At 62.5% G+C, this 19,055-nt stretch overlaps 3 protein-coding genes across 3 annotated transcripts; 2 read left to right on the top strand and 1 right to left on the bottom strand.

Moving 5' to 3' along the window:
- Window positions 1–90: 90 nt before the first annotated feature.
- Window positions 91–7,453, bottom strand: CHLRE_09g397900v5 (uncharacterized protein). Its single transcript, XM_043065865.1, has 18 exons — window positions 7,198–7,453; window positions 6,693–6,878; window positions 6,358–6,520; window positions 5,934–6,037; window positions 5,573–5,687; window positions 5,031–5,110; window positions 4,598–4,689; window positions 4,132–4,243; window positions 3,761–3,841; window positions 3,433–3,534; window positions 3,072–3,209; window positions 2,697–2,786; window positions 2,298–2,413; window positions 1,924–2,001; window positions 1,694–1,763; window positions 1,433–1,557; window positions 1,083–1,175; window positions 91–841 (listed from the first exon to the last, which is right to left on the bottom strand). The coding sequence occupies exons 2-18, from the start codon at window positions 6,858–6,860 to the stop codon at window positions 601–603; spliced, it is 1,968 nt and encodes a 655-aa protein (XP_042920867.1). The 5' UTR covers window positions 6,861–6,878; window positions 7,198–7,453; the 3' UTR covers window positions 91–600.
- Window positions 7,454–7,550: 97 nt separating this feature from the next.
- On the top strand, window positions 7,551–9,746 carry CHLRE_09g397950v5 (uncharacterized protein). The gene is made up of 3 exons (XM_043065867.1): window positions 7,551–7,807; window positions 8,219–8,365; window positions 8,625–9,746. The coding sequence occupies exons 1-3, from the start codon at window positions 7,585–7,587 to the stop codon at window positions 8,819–8,821; spliced, it is 567 nt and encodes a 188-aa protein (XP_042920866.1). The 5' UTR covers window positions 7,551–7,584; the 3' UTR covers window positions 8,822–9,746.
- Window positions 9,747–12,930: 3,184 nt separating this feature from the next.
- CHLRE_09g398051v5 (uncharacterized protein) lies at window positions 12,931–19,024 on the top strand. Its single transcript, XM_043065872.1, has 3 exons — window positions 12,931–12,989; window positions 13,115–14,455; window positions 14,525–19,024. The coding sequence occupies exons 2-3, from the start codon at window positions 13,132–13,134 to the stop codon at window positions 18,124–18,126; spliced, it is 4,926 nt and encodes a 1,641-aa protein (XP_042920865.1). The 5' UTR covers window positions 12,931–12,989; window positions 13,115–13,131; the 3' UTR covers window positions 18,127–19,024.
- The last annotated feature ends 31 nt before the right edge of the window (window positions 19,025–19,055 follow it).

The following is a 19,055-nucleotide window of genomic DNA, read 5'->3' as shown; positions in this document are numbered from 1 at the left end:
CATGCGGCACCATATTCTGGTCAAGGCGACTGGAAGTTAGGAACATCAACGCTTCGTCCGGCCTTCCTGTGCGGTGTGTTCGGGGTGCGTTGCGGTTGGTGAGCTTGCATGGCCGCGCCGTCGTGGCTGGTCGTGGCGCCCCCGTACGTGCGCTGGCACATCTTTCGCCCGGACCACGCCTTATAAGCCAGGGTATCACCTGAGGTGCAGTATGCACGATTTCTGTCATGGGAGGGCCGCACAGAGTTGCACCACGCACAAGTCTCCACGCCATGCCCGGCCAAGCCCCTCAATTCCACCAGTTTACACTCCACGCACGCGGCAGTGATCAAGCCACATCTGCACGGGTTCATGCGTATTCCAGGCAACAGCCCTGGAAGACTGGAACACTTCCATGGAGGCGGATAATGGAGCCACAAGTGTCCTTTCTATGTTCACAACTAGTCGCTGAGGCCGAAAGCCATGCGGGGATATCCTATGCCTTGAGCCTCCACCATTCGTCCATTTTCCGCATGCCGCACGCGTCGGCCGGGTTAACAGCCTGAGGGCGCCTTGCAAAGCATTGTCCTGCGTTAAACCTCACTTCTTTCTAACCCAAATCTATTTCCCCTTTTTCCCGCCCTTGCCATCCGAGCTATCTTGCTTGCTGTCCTCCTCCTGCTCCTTCTCCTTGTCTGACTTGCCGCCCTTACGCCGCCGGGCGCCACCCTCTCCAGCCGCGTCGCTGCCTGCCGCAGCCGTCGAATCTGATGCCACAGCCGCCACCGTGTCGGAGCCCTCGCCCTGCGTGATGGCAGCGGCGGGCTCCTCCGGCTGGGGCTCCGCGTGCTCCTCCGCCCACCTGCGCAGTGCCAAGACATACCCAATCAATGCATGACGTTGCAGCTTTCCTAAAAACACGTGCAAGGCATGCAAGCATTCACCCCATTCACATATCTGTGTGGAGTGTGGACATACACCTGCGCACGGTGCTCTTAGTGCATTCACACAACCTTGTCCGCTGTTCCGCGCGATTCACCATCACCGAGGGTAATCCTCGTCCCTGGACTTGCACAGCGCCTCGCCGATAGCCGAGCACCCACCCGAACTCATTGGCGCGGGTCTTGTCCACACGGTAGACCCAGCGCTGGTAGAGGTAGATCAGGAACACCACATCATCACGGAACACCGACAGCCTTCGTGTGTGCGTGACAGGAGCAGCAGGAGCAGAGGTCAGAGGCGCCCGGCACGGCTGGGTCGTCAATTGCGGTTTGTTTGTTGGGGCTGGGGCAGCGTTGGTTGGCTATGGCGGGGTCGGCGATGATTGGCTGGGAATGGGCGTGCGCCGGAGCCATGCGTAGGCCGGTGCGGGCCCCTCAACCGGGTACAGCATCCTACCATCACCCTGGTATCAATGCCCATGCGTGGCTCGAGAACGATTCCGTTAGCCCACCTGTGCAGCAGAGGCATCTTAATAACGAACGCGAACAGGTCGTCGATAATGGTGTTGAGGAACTTGTAAGTCATCTGGCGCCAGGGAAGGTGCGCCACGGACTTGAGCTTGTAGTTCAAGTAAAGCTGCGGTGATGGGTGAGCGGCGGAAGGGCGCAACTAGGGGGTAAGTAGCGGGACTGAGCCTGCAGGAGTGCATTGTCAGTCCAAAGGTAGCTGTGGATAGTTGCGCGCCCAAACGCGATTACCAAACCGCGCGCACCTGGGGGCACATGAGGATGAATCCGAACATGTACACGGCGCCCACAAGGCTGGACAGGATCCAGCTATACCTGTGGGATTCGTAATTCGCGTATACGAAAGGGGCGTGTGACAGGTTTATGCTGCTGACTTGCAAGGGCACGGGCGCGGGGATATGCAAGTTTGAGCTCGCGTTCTCTTCGAAACAGAGCGCGTGGTTTATAAGCGCACAATCCCCAGCGCGCTACGCACCAGCTCTTGTGAGTCTTGTACATGAGCGCGTAGATGGAGTAGCCGATCACCAGCGGGTACAGCGCGTAGGACAGGTACCTGCAGGCGGAGGAGCGGAAAGGAGGACAGCCGCTCGCAATTCAGAATCCACAGTACAGAATGCTGGAAGGAGGCAACATGACGTAGGCAGATTGACGGAAAAGGGCGAGTTAGCAAGGCGCAGCAGGCAAGGAAGTGGGCAGCGGACGGAGACTATGTGGGGGCACGGGTGCAAGGGGCTGCACACAAGACATGAGTAGGCAAATGGCTGCAACGATAACTACCGCATCCGCGTGCCGGCCCCAGCCTAACCAGCTCAGGCGGTCGGGCATGCCCTGCTGCCACCAGTCTCGCACCTCATGGCATCAGCGTCATACTGCTTGGTTTGTTTGTTGGAGTAGGTGGCGCGGTCCTTCAGAGAGATGTAGGGGAAGCGCTCGCGGTTGAAGGACACGTCAAAGGCCTTGGTCACCTACGTCGCATAGGGGTGACGGAGGACCGAAGGGTACGCGCGCGTGTGAGTGAGAATGGGGCGGATAGGGCGCGGTGGTGGACGGCGTGGGACTCGCATGCCGATGACAGAAATTGCTTCTCCGCCTCCGTGTTGGGCGTGGCGCCACGCTTTCCTCAATCCTACAATGGGGGCATCTGCCCAGTTACTGCTTCCCTTTCACAGACAATCGTGCTCCACGAATCAGAGCCCAACGGCCTAAGGGCCTTCCAGCAGTACACATCAGCATCACGGCCTCGCGCACCTTCCACAGCTCGATACCGGTGCCCAGCACGCTGCTGAGCAGCACCACGAAGGAAGTGTCGTTGTCAAACAGGTACAGCAGGATCACCACCTGCGCAAGGCGAAGCGCGGGGGAACGTTTGATGCGTAAAGTGACCAGCAGAGAGCCCAACAACCCTGACGAAGGCGGGGTTTCAGGAGCGAGCTGGGCAAATTGGGAAAGGTGCAGTGCACACCAGGGTCCAATCAAGGTGTGCTTGTCGACCCGCCCACGCCTTGCACGCAACTACCGACCCTGGGGGACAAAGACCACACAACAGCACAGCCACCCGATCCCGTATGCTCGCCTACCATAACCGTCCTTACCAGCCCCACCGCCTCACGGGCTCACACCTACCTGGCAGAAGGCATTGATGAGCACGGTGCGGGCGGACAGGCCCTCCATGGACTTGTTGTTCTTCCAGAAACCGATGTCGTTCTTGAAGGCCAGCAGGTCAAACACCGTGTGCAGCATCGAAACCACGAACGTCAGGCCCTGTAACAATAAGGGCAGCGTTCAGAGGTTTGGCCCACATGTAGGAGTGCAGAGCATTGCATGGACATGGTTGTGGCGCTGGCCTCGGTTCCGTCACCGTACCCCACGTGACTACGTCTAACTTACGGTCCCCTTCCTCCAAATCGTTGCACATATCACCACCTACCCTGTGTGACCTGAACACGACTTATCAACGCCCAACCCTAGCCCAGCGGCCCCTCACCAGCAGGTAGGGGTTGCCCTCCAGGAAGATGCGCTTGATCTCGTCCGACTCGCCGTCCTGGCTCATGCCCATCTTGACCTGCATGTTGAACGACTGGTCCATCTGTGGGAGAGCAGACCACGAAAACAGGGCAAGAGGGGAAATACCAGGTGGGACGGCGTAGGGCACATGCGAAAGCCCGCAGATGCCGGCAGCCATGTAATGCTAAGCGCATACTGGACTGGAAGGCCGAGGGTCGGGTCCCGCCCCGACCGAAGCCAATGACACCCGCCCCTGGTGGTCACAGCGATATGTCCGGCGCCCGCCAGCCCACCAGACCAGGCCGCACCTGACCCAGCAGCTGCCACCAGACCATGGACACGTAGCTGAGCTCCATGTGCACATCCACACGGTCCAGCGTTTCGTTCACCTGGCCCAGGGGCGAAAGGTGCGGGGCGAGCGGTCACAGGAATGCCCCAGGCACGATATGGAGCACGCAGGCGCATGGCGAGCATGCCATTTCGATAATCGCTGCCCAATCCCCTTGCCCCAGCCCAACCCGTGCCCCCAGCCTGTGTGTCACCCTCAGCCTCCCCTACGGCCTCCCCGCAGCCGCCTTACTTCCACGTTCCTGCCTTCCCCACTGCCTTCTGCACCTTACACGCCCCCATGGTATCGGTATGCTACGCAACCCCGCCCCCTGCCCGCGGCCTGCCTCACCGGCACCAGCTTGTCCTTGAGCAGCCAGAAGTCGTTGAAGAACACCAGCGGCAGGTAGTGCCCGGTGGCGGGGTTGAAGCGCATGGCGTCCAGGATCTGGGGCGGCACCGCCCTGAGCGTGTGGGTGGTACGTGGGGAGGCGCCAGGCGTGGAGAGGGGCGGTGAACAGGCGGGGCAAGTGGGTGGGGAGACGGGGGCAGCTCCCCCTCCTGTCAACGTATTCAGTCGTCTTTCCTGGACGGCTTCCCCCTCTCGGCGCGCTGCTCGCCGACGTCCTTTCTCATTCCATGCCACTGTCTGCAGCTGCCTGACGTACCAACGTGTGCAGTCCAAAGCTCCGCCGAAATCGCCACCCCCCATACACCGGCGCTACAGACCAGCCGCTTGCGCCCCGCGCCGCGTGCCCTGCACCCCCAACATCCTGACGCCCCTGCTCCCTGTGCGCTTGTACCCTGCCGCTGCTCACTTCCGGTTGTAGGCCTGGAAGTGGTCGACCAGCTGCAGCGTGATGTTAGGGCGGATGAAGTTCATGATCTCACGCGGCTCCTTGGGGTCTACCTAAGGAGCAGGAATGAGGGAGGCGGAGTTGCCACGGATATGGGGGGCGCACCGCGGGTCAGATGGGTGGTGTGTGCGCACAATGAGACCCGGTCTGTCAGTTAATCTGGACCTAATCTTCTCAACTTACATTGCCCCGTAATCTGGACTCCAGCCCATACCCCGCCGCAGGTGCCGACCAGCCGATCCCAGCCAGGGCTTCGGGCCCTCACAGTATTTCATACTTTCCTGAGTTGCACCAAACGACCTCACCATCATCCCACCACCACCGGATCCTCCGGAAAACCGACACTGACACACCACCCCACGAGGCCACGACCCCATCCCCAGGGCCGCCGCACCTTGGGCACGTCCACCGGGTTCTCGCTCAGCAGGTTGACTCCGGTGTTGTTGCGCGGCTTGGGCCGGTAAGCGTTCAGCTCTGTGCGGTGATGCGGGGTACAGTGGTGCGCGGTGAGAGGCGAGCTCGGGCGCGCGGCAGTGAGCGTTGTGTTCGCGTGCATATCCCGCCGGTAGCTAGTAGCCGGCATACGCCGAGCCAAAGGGGTCGCACCCGACGTGCCATGCCTCTACATCCGCCTTCGCCTGAGGCGTGTCACCTCGCCGCCGGCGTGTATCGCACTCGGACCTTCCCCTCTCACCCCAGCCCTTTCACATCGTGCCAAGCCACGTCGCCTGAAGCGCAACGCAATCGCATTTGCCGCCCTCTCCGCGCCACCGCATCGGCTATCCCCCCGCCACAACCCAACCGCCCCTTCCACCGCGCCCCCATGGAGCCCCCTATGGCCCCCGCCCTTCTTGCCTCCCCACCCTTGTGCCCCACCCTGCCCCTGTGCCCCACCCTGCCCCTGTGGTCCCCTCCCCCGCCCCCCATGTGGCTCACGGTATGTGTAGTAGGCTACCGCGGAGGGGTCGTAGGCGGGGTCGTCCGGAGCCACCGGGTCGCCGGCGCGCGCCAGCACCATGTGCAGCCACACCGAGCCGTTGTTCTTCACGGCCTGTAGCGGAGGTGCGCAGGGGGCGTGTGCGTTTAAGCGAGGGGTGTGGTGCGAGAAAGGAAAGACTCCGCCTCCCAGCCCTCTAGTCTGCGACCCCCCCCCCCCAGATTCACACCTCCCTGTATGGGTTTGGTCCTCGCAACCCCATCCTCCCACGCTAGCCACCGCCCGCCACCTCCCGCCACCTCGCGCCGCCTCCAGCCACCTCCCGCCACCTCCCGCCACCTCCCGCCACCTCCCGCGCACCTCGCTCAGCTCGTAGGTGTAGGTGAGCTTGCGGTTCTCGGCCGCGCCGCCCAGCTCCACGCCCGTCTCGCTCCAGATCAGGTCCTCCATGGCGTATTGGTGGCCTAGGGGTGCAGCACGGCAGGGCAGGAGGCCGAGGAGGACAAGAATGAAGAGGACATCACGAATGGCCGAGTTTAGAGCAGTTGGGGACGGTATAGCGGTTCAGATGCCGTGAGCACTGAGGCGCGGCAATCCCAGTCCGTGCTTCCGAATGTGCTGATAGCAGCGGCCACCAGCTGCAGCCCATGAGCGCCTCTTGCTGCAGTATCCGGGGGAACAAGCCACCGCGCAGCAGCACATCACTGTCCACCGCCCCTGAGCTCCAGCCAGCATTTCTATGCCACAGCTGCGCCCCTGGTGCTCCCCCTGATGCCTAACTCACTTGGGTAGCTGCGCTGCTCCGACAAGAACATGTACATGTCCACCAGCTGGCCCTTGGGGAACACCGGGTACAGGTAGCCTGACAGGTCGGCGGCGCCGCCCGCGCCCGCACCGGCCGCGGCGGGGCTGCCCGCGCCGCCGGCAGGCGGCGGTGTCTTCTGGCCCTGTGGTATGGTGGAATGGCAAGTTGGTCCTCCGCTAAGCGCAGACGGCAGCAGACGGGCCAGGCAACAGCACAACCACGCGCGCGCTGGACAGCATAAGACTTGAGCCGCGCTGGAGGCTGCCGAGCCCCACAGCGCGCGGGCTCCCACCAGCCGCCCCGGCTTCGCCCACCTTCATCATGTTCATGAAGTACCACATGACGCCCATGCGCACCACCATGCCCAGCAGCTGCCCGAAGCCGCCCTGCTGGCGCTGCTGGCCCGGCTGCCCGCCCTCCGCCCCAGCTCCCGCAGCGCCAGCGGCGCCTGCCGCGGCTGCGGCGGCAACCTCTCCGGGCATTGCGCTCCGGTGCTTAGCCTGCGAGGGGCGGCACGCCGGAGTCAGCCGTGGAGCACAGATCGCGTTGAGGGGGTGCGTGCCTTACGTGTGAAGACGGCGCTCGCTATGTTTAGACCTCTCTAACACCCATTCTGCCGACGCCCCGACCTTTGCGTCTGCGACGCCTCAGCTATAGCTAAACCCTTGCGGCTGGGGCGCCGGGACAAAGGTCCGTAAGATTGCGGAGATGATCCCCGCGCAGTTGAAGGTCGCAGGCCCGGAAATGCCTCCCGGCTTGCTCTGTCTAGCCCAGGCCATCCATCTATGTCTGGTAAACGCATACAATTCATAAGTTCACCTTGTGTGTGGCCGAGGGCTTCACGCGGCGGCTGATGAACTGACCGTGAGCTCCTGTGGCCAAATTCTGTTGCTATGTTAAGTATGCAGGAACGGTAAGGCCGTAAACTACTTAATTTTCGGCGTCTCAGCGGTCAAGCACCAAAAACAAACAAAAATCACTCTCGAACGCCCTGAAAGCAGACCCGAAATGCGGTTTAGTAATCCAGAACTGAGCTACGTCTGGTCTACGGAGCAAAGTGCCACCTTAGCAGCAGGCACAAACATGGCAACGAAAATTGGCGCCATCGGGCGATCGGGCTCGGAACTCGATTCCTCGTCCCGCTCTCAGGAGTGCCCATGCGTCTACACCGTCAAACTATTGCGCACAGTTGAACACTATCCTATCATGGCTTATCATAGTCACTACAACAGCGACACGGGTTTCAAGCTGTGCTGTGGTATTCCGCTCGTTCCGCTTAACCCCGCCGGCTCAGAGTCTAGCTTTGATCCAGTAGAAGAAGCAATTGAGCTGTTCAGGCCAAATTCCCTGTTTAAAAACTTTGAGTTCCGGGGACCTGGCGATAAGCTGCTGGTGTACCTGATTATCTTCATCAATAGCTGCTTGCGGCGTAAGTGGAGAGAGGGTGCAGAGGGCTCAGTCAGAGGCGGCACGGGTTGAGGGGGAGGGTGCGGCGGGTCCGAGGCTGCGTGTGTGCAGATTTCAGGGTGCCAGTTTAGGGTTGCGCCGTGGGCGTTTAGCGGGGGCATGCGGTCAACAACATGCCGAGGAGAGTGCTGCAGGGCTCACGGCAGCTTGCCTGCTCCCGCAAGACTGCAAATGCTTTGTAGCTGTGGGCGTGGGCTTGCGCCGCGTGTGACCGGTCTCCCACGGACACGGATGTGCATGCCTGCGCCACATGCATCCCCCTACCCCGCTCACACACACACACATACACACACATAAGCCACGCACATAGGTATCCGTAAGTGACTCCGGCGTTTGGGCGGGTCTCATTTCCGTTTCGTTGTCCAACACATAGGCCTCGCCGAGCGCAAGCCGGGGCCGCCACGGGAGGAGGCGCGCCAGCTGCTGTACGCGCACGCACACGACCGGTTCGCGCTGCCGGGGCAGGCGGGCTTCCCTCTCAGCGGCCTGTTCACGGCGCCGGCCAGCCGGGAGGAGGAAGGCAAGTCAGGTCGAGTGGTCGAGCAGGGGCAAGTGCAGATGTGAGTCAGCAGCGTAGACTGGCAGATGGCGATGTGCATTGGATGCGGGGTGGAGGGCTCCGCAGGCTCAAGCGGAACACCTCATTCAGCAGCGGTGCCGCCACACGGGGTCTCGCCAGCTGCGCGTCCCTTATGGCCCGGCCGCCCCGCCTTCGCCGCGCATGCCGGGGGCTTACATCCTTCCTGTGAGACAACTAACCTTTGCCTGCTGGCCTGCAGATTCCATCCGCACCTACCTGCGCCAGTGCCGGGAGGAGGTCGGCCGCCGCCTTCTAGACCGGCTCTACGGCCCAGCCGCCGCTGCGCCTGGCGGTTCGGGTGCGCCTGCCTCTGCCGCTGCTTCTTGCGCTGCTGCTACACCCAACAAGCACTGGATGGCGTTTGCCAACCGGCGCTTTTTGGACCGCACCATGTGAAATGCTTGCTGGACACACGCAGCGTGCAGACGGTCCGCAGGAGGGGGCGGCATAACGTTTTGACACGACATGTTACCGCGTACCGCCGGGGGGGGCGGCCTCACTCTGGTAGGCCGTAGCTGTGTGGGTCAGATGCAATTATGGACGTTGAGAGGCTGTAGTTCAACAGTTGCGATTGCGCAAGCAGGTGGGCAGATGGGCAGGCGTTGTCATGCAAGGGATCGGGCACGGGCAAGGGATCGGGCACGGTCGTGTGCGTGACCATGATACATCACTCCGTGCGTGAGCGGGCGGAGATGAAGGAGGTGACGTTTCAGTTCTGTCCGACAGCAGAGACGGTAGCGGATGTGCTGACGAAGGCACTGACGCCATGATTGTTCGGTGATGCCGGTAGTGCGGCATGGGGCGGTGGGTGAAACCGCAGGTACGGTGAGTGAAACCGTAGACGCAACAATGTAGGGGAGCATTCGGACACGGGGCAGTCGTGCTGTCATGATTGTCTGTGGATTTCTGGATGGACTGGAATGCGGTAGAATGCCATTATAATTTGTGCTGATGATGGACGAGGACATGGGAGCGTGATGCAACCATTTGAAATGACACAAAGTGACTAGAAGCGGAAAGCGTACGTGGTGAGATATGAGGCTAACGTGACACGTAGAATGGGTATGGAGTTCTGCCCGCGGGGGAGTGTTGACATATCGGTCAGAAGTTCAAAACTACACCAGGGAGAACGTAGGGGGTCTGAGAGTGCGTGTCGGACAAGGTATGCATGGTTCTGTTGCAATATCCTGTGGTATGGACAAAGAGGAGTGATCAGTGCAGGTTGTATCACACCAAAAGGGAAGAACTCGCATGGGAAAAGTGGGCTGCGCCCACGCCACGTCTTTAGTCTGAGGCCACAAGCGTTTACCTCATCTCCCGGACATAGGGTCGGTTCGTACAGGCACGGCCCGCCATATTGTGTCCAGCCACATCCCGCCGCCGAGCAACAGCACAGCCAGCAATGCTGCGGCCTACCACATACGGTGTCTGAAAACCCGGAACCCATGCGAGGGTATAAGCCAGAGAGCTACCCGACATAGTTGCGCAGTAAGGTTACGTATCAGTCTGCGTAGAAACCTCCCGACGCCTAAGTAACGAAGCAGCCTGACTGTTAGCCGCCCCTACTCCGGCTAGAATACAGCCGTAACAGCATACCTTATCGGAATAATCAGCCCGGGTTCACTACTGATTTGGCCTCCGTCCAAACATTGACAGTTTTTGGGCCGCAATTTCAAGGCTGCCGACCTATCCCTGCCTATCCTGACCTATCGGACGGGGAATCTACCCTTTTGGGAACCCTTCAGGAACCTTGCCACCGTGTCAGGTACCTCGTCCGACAGATTAGGTCAGGTCGGCCATTGCCGTACGGGCCTCCTTGTGCGGAGGTTTTTTAGGGTGCTTTGGGGAGGGGTGTGTGTGTGATGGGACAGGGTTCAGGCAGGTTGGCGAGGTCCCATAGGGTGCAGCTGACGCCCGTACCCCAAGCAGACAGCAAACAGTTTGCAGCGGCAGAGCAGGAGTGCATGGCTGGTCGAACGCCGGAGTTACTGTACCGACAAGTTGCTTTGGGGAGGGGGGGGGTATATGTGCTTGAGCCAAACAAAGTAGGTCCCATTAGGATAGGGCACGAGGGTAGGGGGTTCCCCCAATTGCCCGAGCCTACCCAGGTTGCGTTTTATTGCATACACACTCTCAGTGTGCGGTACCTGATTAGAATAGCCCTTTCTAGCACATTAGCCCAGCGCATTACACAAGGCCCCCTGCAATACTGACGGAAAGTTGCTTAGCGCAGGCATCTGGCTGGGTGGGTCTGGTCAGGCAGCTGGGTTCCAGAGGCATCCTGACCCTCGCCCGCGCATCTGAGGTTGCTGGGGTAGCCCTGCGCAGGCATCTGGGGTGCCATGTCCACGCATCTTGACTGGCGGGGGGGGGGGGTCCGCCCAGGCATTTTGTGCCCACGCATCTTGGCTGGCGGAGGCGGTCCGCCCAGGCATCTTCGCTGCTGTGCCCCCACATCTTAACTGGCGGGGTTTCCCCACCCGATGTGCTAGCAGGGGCGCCGCGGCATCTGCAATGCCCCGCGCAGGCATTCGTGCTGATGGCGCGGGGTCGCCCGGACATCTGCCATCTCCCCCCCCCAGGCATCTGGACTGCCGCAGCGACCCGCCCCAGCCAGCTTCAAACCCCCGCGCAAGCAACCCAAATTGGCTCGGCAGGGTACCCGGCTCACCCTTACAACCAGAGGCCACCGGCAACCTTGCGGATTTCCCACCCTCCTTACTGACAATCGTAGGATAAGGCCCAGAACATAACGGTTGGGCGACTCAGTTCGGCGCCACGGGGCCAGTCGCAGCCGGCACATACGCTTTTGCACATCTCTTATGTGCATAGCCAAGCGCTTTTCGCGGTTAGCGCTGGCCGATTCGACTAGTCCGCGGAGGTTAGTTCGTGGGTATGACCGCGGGTTTTAACCTCTTGCCCATGAAGATTGACAATTAATTATGGAGCTAGTCTAAATGCACTTAGGGGCCGTGAAAGAACGCCGTCGGTGAGCCTCTGAACTGAGTGTGCAGCTGCCTGAAACTCACACAAGGCCGATTGCCGACGAGGCTCGATTTCTTGAGTTACTAGAGCTGACAAGTGGTTTAGTGTCTGGGCAGGTTATTGAAGATACATTACATTCTTAGTATGCGACCTCTCTACATGAGTACACGCTGGTGTTGCATGCTAGTGGAACTTCCAGCTGAGTCACTCGCGCAACTGGCTCGTTCAAGTGATGGACGTATTGATTGTTGGCGAAGGCCCGGATGCGCTAAGGATAGCAGCAGCATGCGCAGAAGCGGGCTTGCAATGCAGTATTGTCGCCGCTGGCCTTGCTGAGCAGGATTCTGCCGACTGCAGTGGAGGCGGCCATCTACACACCTCCTTCATAGGTACAGTCCACAACATTGACAGCGCCTGTTGAGGCGCTCCGAGTTCTACGTGCTGGGTCGCTCCAAAAGCCACGAGTTCACCGGTTCTGAATCGCTGTGCAGGCCGACCAGCTTCGTCAATAGGCGCAGCATCATCATATAATGAGGCAGGCCAGGTAACGGTGCACATGCTCACTCGGTGGAGCGGCGGTTGGCGTTGCATGCGGTGTAATGCCTGCGGTGTAGCGGCGAAATGGAGATACAACGTGACGGAACAGGGGTCGTCGCCTAGCACGTTGCTTATCGGAGCGTTGGAACCCGGTTTAGCAGTCGGAGCTACGTGACTTGAGAAACCAACTGGTGCCTTGCCCTTGGTTACCCGCGCGCTTGGGCTCACAGCAGGTACGACATCGCCTGGTCCGACTGGACCTTGCCTCTCATCGTGTCTGTGCGCATCAAGAAACTGCCGAAAGCGGTGCCCACACAGCAGCAGCGTCAAATGGCGCTACGCCATCGGCCGCAGAAGGTTGGTGGCGCGTTCGGGGAAGCGTCGGACACACTGCCGCTGGAACCTCGCTCCCTAAAGGGCCTGGCAGGAGCATAGCAATGTAGCCTTGAACGCAAACGACCTGAAGCACCTGAAACACAGCGGCAACCTCTCACCGCTTCAGGCAACGCTGGATCTCTGAAGTCTGTGACTGCCGGCAATAGCGGCACTCGCCAGCTGCAGCCAAACGCGCTTGGCAAGCGCTGGATCGCCACACTGGCGCCTGTGGATGATCGCAGCAGCGCCAGCCGACTCAGACGAGCGAGTCCGGCTTGCCTGGGCGCTGCAGGACAGCAGCAGGGGCAAGGCACGGGCGGCAGCAGCAGCAGTTTCAGCACGTGCCCGCCGCCGGGAGATGCGGCCGCCCCCAACGACACTGCTGCGGCCTATCGCACCTCGCGCAAGGCGCTCCTGAGTCCCGATGGATCGGGCCTGTGCTGTGTGGAGGTGGACTGGGTGGTGGTGTGCGGCGGCTGTACGGGAGCGCCTGCCACCGGGTGCGGCAGCACGTGTGTGCCACAGCAAAACCAACGGGGGGCAGGGGTTGCGGCTGCAGCGGAGCCACAGCAGGCAACTTGGCTACAGCCGCACGCGGTCAAGGCCACGGAGCTGCTAGAGCGGTGCAGCGGAGCACGTGGCCTTGACGTCCTCGTGGTCGGCAGGGGTGAGTAGCTAGCGGGCGGCTTGAGACCGCCGTCCGGCGGGTCCAGTTAGGAGCCCAGGCAGTCATGCAGCCTACCAGCATCCACACGCTCCTCTGAACCTGTCGTCGTGGTCTGTCTGTTGCAGGAGCCGAGGCAGTGAGCATGGCATCTGCTGTGTTGCTGCTGCTCGACAGCGTACACGGTAGCGGCGGCTCCCGCGTGTGCATCCTGGACAACATTCCACCGGCGGTTCGGGCGCCCGCACATCTGTTGAGGTCACAAAGGGACCTGCTCTCCTCCGCCCGGCGTCGTGCGCTGGCTGCCTCGCTGCAGCCGCACTACACCGCGCCGCAGCCCGGGCCGCTGGGCAAGGCGCTGCGGGCGCCCGCCAAGCGCCGCTTCTGGGCGCTCGTCAAGGACAAGCTCACGTTGGGGCGTGGAGGTGGAAGCAGTGGCAGTAGCAGCGGTGGTGCGGGGGAGCACTTGGTGCTGTGGGCGCCCAGCCTGCATGACCCCCGCTTCATGCCATTCCTGAGCACGCCACTACGCCAGGCACTGCTGGGCGGTGCGGATGGGGCCGAGGGAGATGGCGACATGGTTCTGTACCGTGGCATGGTTCACCCGGATGTGCCTGGCCTGGCGTTGATGGGCCTGGAGGCTCACGCCGGCAGTAGCCTGCTGCTGCTGGAGCTGCAGGCGCAGTGGCTGGCGGCGCACCTTGCTGGTCGGCTGGCACTGCCGCCGGCCGCCGCCATGCGCGCTGACGTGGCGGCCCAGCGTGTGTGGCGGTCAGGGGCGCTGGCGCACCCTCTCATGTCGGTGGGCGGCTCGCTGGCCAGGAGGCACGAGCAGTACTACCTGGAGCAGCTGAGGCAGGACCTGAAAGCCACCATGTCAGACCACGAGTCCTCTGCGCCCCAGGGCGCCGGGAGGCATGACAGGACGCAGGCTGCTGAAGACCGAAGTAGCAGCATTCAACGTTTGCCGGCTGCCGCAAGCAGCATCCGGCGGGGTCCACAGCGGCGCATCACACCGAGCCGCTTGTCACTGACGCTTGAGCGGCCGCCTGTCACTGCAAGCAGCGACGCAGCTCCTGACACTGCGGCTGCGGCTGCGGTGGATGACGCATCAGCCAGCAGCCGAGGCACCCGTAGGCCGCTCGCACGGCGCCTCTCGCAGCTTTACTTTGCAGCTGCCACGGCTGCAGCGGCAGGTGTGGCCAGCGCTACTGGCAAGCAACCGCTGTCAGCAGCACCCGCGTCAACAGCCGGCCTCAGCTGCACTAGCCACATCTCGGCCGCACGCGATGGAGCGGGTGTCGCCCAAAGCGGCCAGCGAGCTAGCGGGCACGCCGGTAGTAAAGCCACCTCGGCCCGCTCGCTGAGCTCCGCGGCGGCCTTGACTACAGCCGCTGCTGCTGCTGACAGCGGACCCGCCGGATACCTAGTGGTGCGGGGGCCCGGCGTCGGAAGCGGCGGCGGCGGTGGTACGCCAGGGGTAGGCAGGAGGTTGCCGGTGGGGGCGCATGCCGCTGTGTCGATGCTCATGGACGCAGACGCCGCTGGCTTACAGCGCACCGCCAGCAGTGCTAGCACTCGAACTTCCCGGGCTGGAGCCGCTGATGCCCTGCTTCCCTTCAGGGTCGGCATAGCAGGGTTTGGCAGGCAAGGCTCCAGCTCCGCCGGCTCCGCGGCTGGAGCGACTGGCATGGCTGCCGCTGCGGCAGCTGTGCTAGGGACGTCCCGCCGTTATGGGTCGTCCTCGTGGGCCTTGCCGCAGCATGCGTACGGGGAGTCGGGCGCGGCGACACGTGCACTCCATGCTTGCCAGCTGGCCGCATGGACAGCGGCATCGGCTCCGCCATCGCCGCAATTCTTGCCCCGCGTCAGCCACGAGGCTCCTCGGAATAACACTGGCCTGATTGACAGCCCGAGCATGAAGGAGCTCAGCCCACAGCAGGGTGGAAGCAGGAGAGCAGCAGCTGCCGCAGACATTACAGCTCTCCCCGCCGCTGCGACACACGCCGCGCGTGTCTGGAATCGACATAGTTACGACCCAGCTCTGGCGTATGCTGCCGCTTCCCCTACAGACCCTGCCACTGGGTCATCTACTGCTGTCTCAGCTACGGGCCCCCTAGCAGGCACCGTCGAGGCTGCGAGCCTGCCGCTGGCGCAGCGTGACGGTGGGATGGCCATGCAATCAGCAGGCGGTGCGCGGTGGGCCCAGTCCGCACTCAGCAGCAATACGATGCCGCTGGCGGGGGCAACGAGCCCGCTCGTGGGCAGCGGGCAGGGCAGCAGGCAGAAGTCACAGACCATCGCGGGAGATGGGAGCTACCAGCAGCCGCCACCGGCAGCAGCCCTAGCGGCACAGCAGCGCCAGAGCTTCACTCGGTATGAGGCGGCGGCTGTAGGCTACGCCGGCGGCCTGGCTAGCGCGGGAAGCGGCACCAGCCAAATCAGCAGCAACAGCGCGCTAGGCTTGAGCACGTATCGTGGTAGCGGCGGCAGCGCAGCGGGGGCGGCACGGCCCCCGCAAGCACTTCACGCGGCACACAGCTGTGCAAGCCCGCCGCTCATGCCATCCACGACGGCGCTGCACTCGGCGGCGGTAGCCGCGCGAATGCATAACCAGGGCTCGGCCGCGCTTGCTGGCAGGCGCTTGCCTGACGCGTCGGACCGTGTGTCCGCGCCGGACCTCGCGGCAGCGGCCACCGCATCCGCCGCCGCAAGCCGCCGTGCCCTATACCTCGGTGGCAGCCGCGGCGGCAGCGGCACCGCAGCGTTCATGTATTCATACAATCCGCAGTTGCAGCAGCAGGCGCAACAGACGCAGCCCTCCTCGCAGCGCTTCAGTAGTGCTGCAACAGGAAACGGCCAGTCCTCCCCAGGCGCGACGACAGGTGGCATGGCACAGCGTCAGCGCGGATTGTCAGGGCAGGCTTCCCTTAGCGGTGGTGCTCTGGCCTCTCCACTCAGCAGTGGCCTTATGGGTGCGCATGGGCGGATTGCCAGCGGCAGAGGGGGCAACATGAGCCCACTAGCGTCCAGCGTTGGCGGCGGCGCGGTACCAGCACCACCAGCAACAGCAGCTGTGGTTAGCTCGGGATGTGCACCCGAGTCTTTGCCGCTACAGTTGCAGCTGCGCCTGGCGGCTGCGGCTGCAGGGCTGCCACCGGCCGTGCCCACCGCCGCGTCTGGTGCCGCTGCTGTCGACCGTGTCGGTGTGTTTACGAGCGCGGCTGCAACGGCATTTGGGGATGGCGGCGGTGCCATCGGCAGCGCCACCAGCACGCCCACATCGGCGTCAGCGCTGAGCTCTGGCGCGCGCGGTCTGGCCTTACTGGGCCTCACGCCGTTGGCGACGGTTGCCTCCGTTTCTGCACTTGCGGCAGTGGTAGGGTCGGCCGGCGGGCCCACAGGCAGCGGCGCGTCCCGCCGCAGGCTGCGCGGCTGCAGCGCCTCGCCGGTTAGCCTAGCCGCAGCCAGCCCGAGGAGCGCCAGTGGTGGCGTGGGCGGCAGCAGCATGCACAGAGGCGGAGGCGGAGGCGGAGGCGAAGTGAGTGGCGGGCAGTTCGCCAGCAACCCCCATGAGTCGTTCATGGCTATGATCGAGGAGGCGTCTGCGCCCCTTCGCGCCATGGCCCTCGCATCCGGTCTAGACCTGCGCACACTGATGGAAGTCACCGGTACGGGCGTAGCAGGTGGCAATGGCGGAATCGCAGATAGCAGGGGCGGCGGCAACAGTAATGTCGGCAAAAGCAACACCACCTTTACTGGTAGCGCTGCCGCCGCCGCCGTCGCCGCTACCGCAGTCATGGCGCCCGCTCTGGCACCTTCTCTTTCTGCAACTTGGACGGCCTTCGAACGCCGCTCATCTGTGCTATCAGGAACTTCCTACATGATCATTGGTGATGGCAATGAAGACGAGCGCAGGAGCGAGGGTTGCCATGGCGCAGGATTTCGTGCGAGGACCACAGCGTCCGCGTCTGCAGCGCCACCCAGGAACAGCGCCGGCGGCGGGCGTGACGTAGGGGCGCTGCACCAGTCGGCCAAGAGTGGCGGGTTGCGATCCGCGGGAGCAAGGTCCAGCACGGCTAGCGCGGCTGCATACGGCGGCGCTGGCGGGTTCTCGTCGTCCGGAGCCTGTCGCACGCCCAGCGGCACCGGCGGTGGCAGCGGCGGCAGCGGCAGCAGCAGCGGCTTTATCGGAGGCTCGACGTCCCGAGAGGGCTTCTCGTGGCGCTTCGTGCCGTCGCACTCGGTGCCGTCCTCGCCCCGGCACTCTTTGGCGCTTCCCACGCTGCTGGAGCACCAGGATGACTCATCGGAGCTTCCCGAGGCGCCACTTACGTTTTGGACCTCCTCTTGCACGACCACGGTGAGCCCAGATGGCGTGCCCGCAGGAGCGGCTGCTGAGGCGCCACGACACGGCGGCCGAGCCGCGGCTGAGCAACAAGCTCTAGCCACGATTCACAGCCAAGTGGCGGGTCCGCCGGCCCATAGCCCGCAACCCGCCCACCAGCAGCAGGGCCAGGCTCAACCGCCACAACGGGGCCAGCACCACCACTACAGCTTCATGCACGCGGGCGGCAGCGCCGCTGCAGCAGCGCTGCAGCATCTTATGCAGCCGCGACGGCCGCAGGCGATGCCGCCACCCGCGCTGATGCCCCGCAGCGATGCCGGCACTGCCCCCGCGATACTTTCAGGAATGCATGGTGACCTTCCGCGGGGCGGTGCTAACAACGGTAGCAATGGCGACGACAGCAATGACACCTTCGCGGCTGCGATGCGCCAGCACGCGCGTGTTGCTACTGCCAGCGGCAGACCTGCTGCAGCCGCGGGTGCGTTGCTGCAACCGGCGCCATCCAGGCTATACAGCGATTTTGGGCCCGCTCGCACAGTAGGCGACAACAGCAGTAGCAGCTTTGGCGCGGGCGGCGGCATCAGCAACCTTGGTGCTGAGTCGGTGGTGTGCTGGGAGGCCTTTCGTGAGCAGGCCAAGACCAGCCTGGCCGCACCAGGGGCCGGCAGCGGGGAGGTTACACTTCGTACAGCAGCTGGAGTAAGCAAACACGATGACGCCAAGGTGGGGAGGGGCAAGACTGCAGCCGAGGGCGACAAGAGGAAAGGAAAGGCACGCCGCGGCGGCTGGTGAGGAATGCTGAACCAATGAACTGGGCCGGGGCATTTAGGTGGCCCTGTCATTGCATACTTTTGGGTATACTAGCTGTGCCAAGAGCCTGTGAACAACCGAGATCTAAGGGGCGAGAGAGGATGCCAGGAGCGCATAACAATTACCGAACGCAACAGCACAGCATCGTGTACACACTCGTCAGAGGCTCAAACTTCTCGTAAAGGACTGGCGTGCGCAAGGGTGAAGGGGATGGGATATGCATGGTGGCTGTGCACCGATCACGGCTGCTGAGCGCACCTACAGGTTAAATGGTGAGCGAGAGATTGTCTTAATACCTGATATTTTTTATGAGCTTATTTGCGTGCTGAATGCGCGTTGGCTTTCGTATGACTGACACAGCCGCATGACGGCACGGCCAAAACCAGGGGCTCACAGGAAATTTTGCTTGCGAGAGGTGGCGAGGTGTTCATTAACGCGGTTGGGGCACTGCGGGGCACGCGTGGAGCGCGCACCCTCCGTCCATGGATCAACGTTCGGTCCGTGGATGGTCGGGTGACACGAACCCAACTTGCACAGGGTTGAGCTGTCATGTCAGTTTCATGTCATTATAATTCTTTGGTCTAGGCCTTCGTGAATACTTGTTGCGTTGGGATGCCTCGACTATACTCGGTAGTCGAGTGACTCAAGCGAGCGAATAAAAATCTTCACGTGGGTGTGAGTTTGCTGACTTTCATGCTTTCAATGTGTCTGTGATACTACATATAGAAGGCGAACTTTGTTTCAAAGGGGAGGTTATGCCGTAAGTTGTTCTTGGGGGCGTTGGAAGTCCGCCGAAGGGCCGCAAAGCTGCAGCACGGATCAAACCCAAGAGACTCGAGTTATCAACTCACTAAGTCAGTACCTGTAACAATCAAGCGTACAAGTGCGCACCGAGTTCGCCGTTCGGAATT

The sequence above is a fragment of the Chlamydomonas reinhardtii genome, chromosome 9 (assembly GCF_000002595.2).
Source record: "Chlamydomonas reinhardtii strain CC-503 cw92 mt+ chromosome 9, whole genome shotgun sequence".
NCBI classification, from domain to species: domain Eukaryota; kingdom Viridiplantae; phylum Chlorophyta; class Chlorophyceae; order Chlamydomonadales; family Chlamydomonadaceae; genus Chlamydomonas; species Chlamydomonas reinhardtii.
This window is presented reverse-complemented; position numbering and strand designations above follow the sequence as displayed.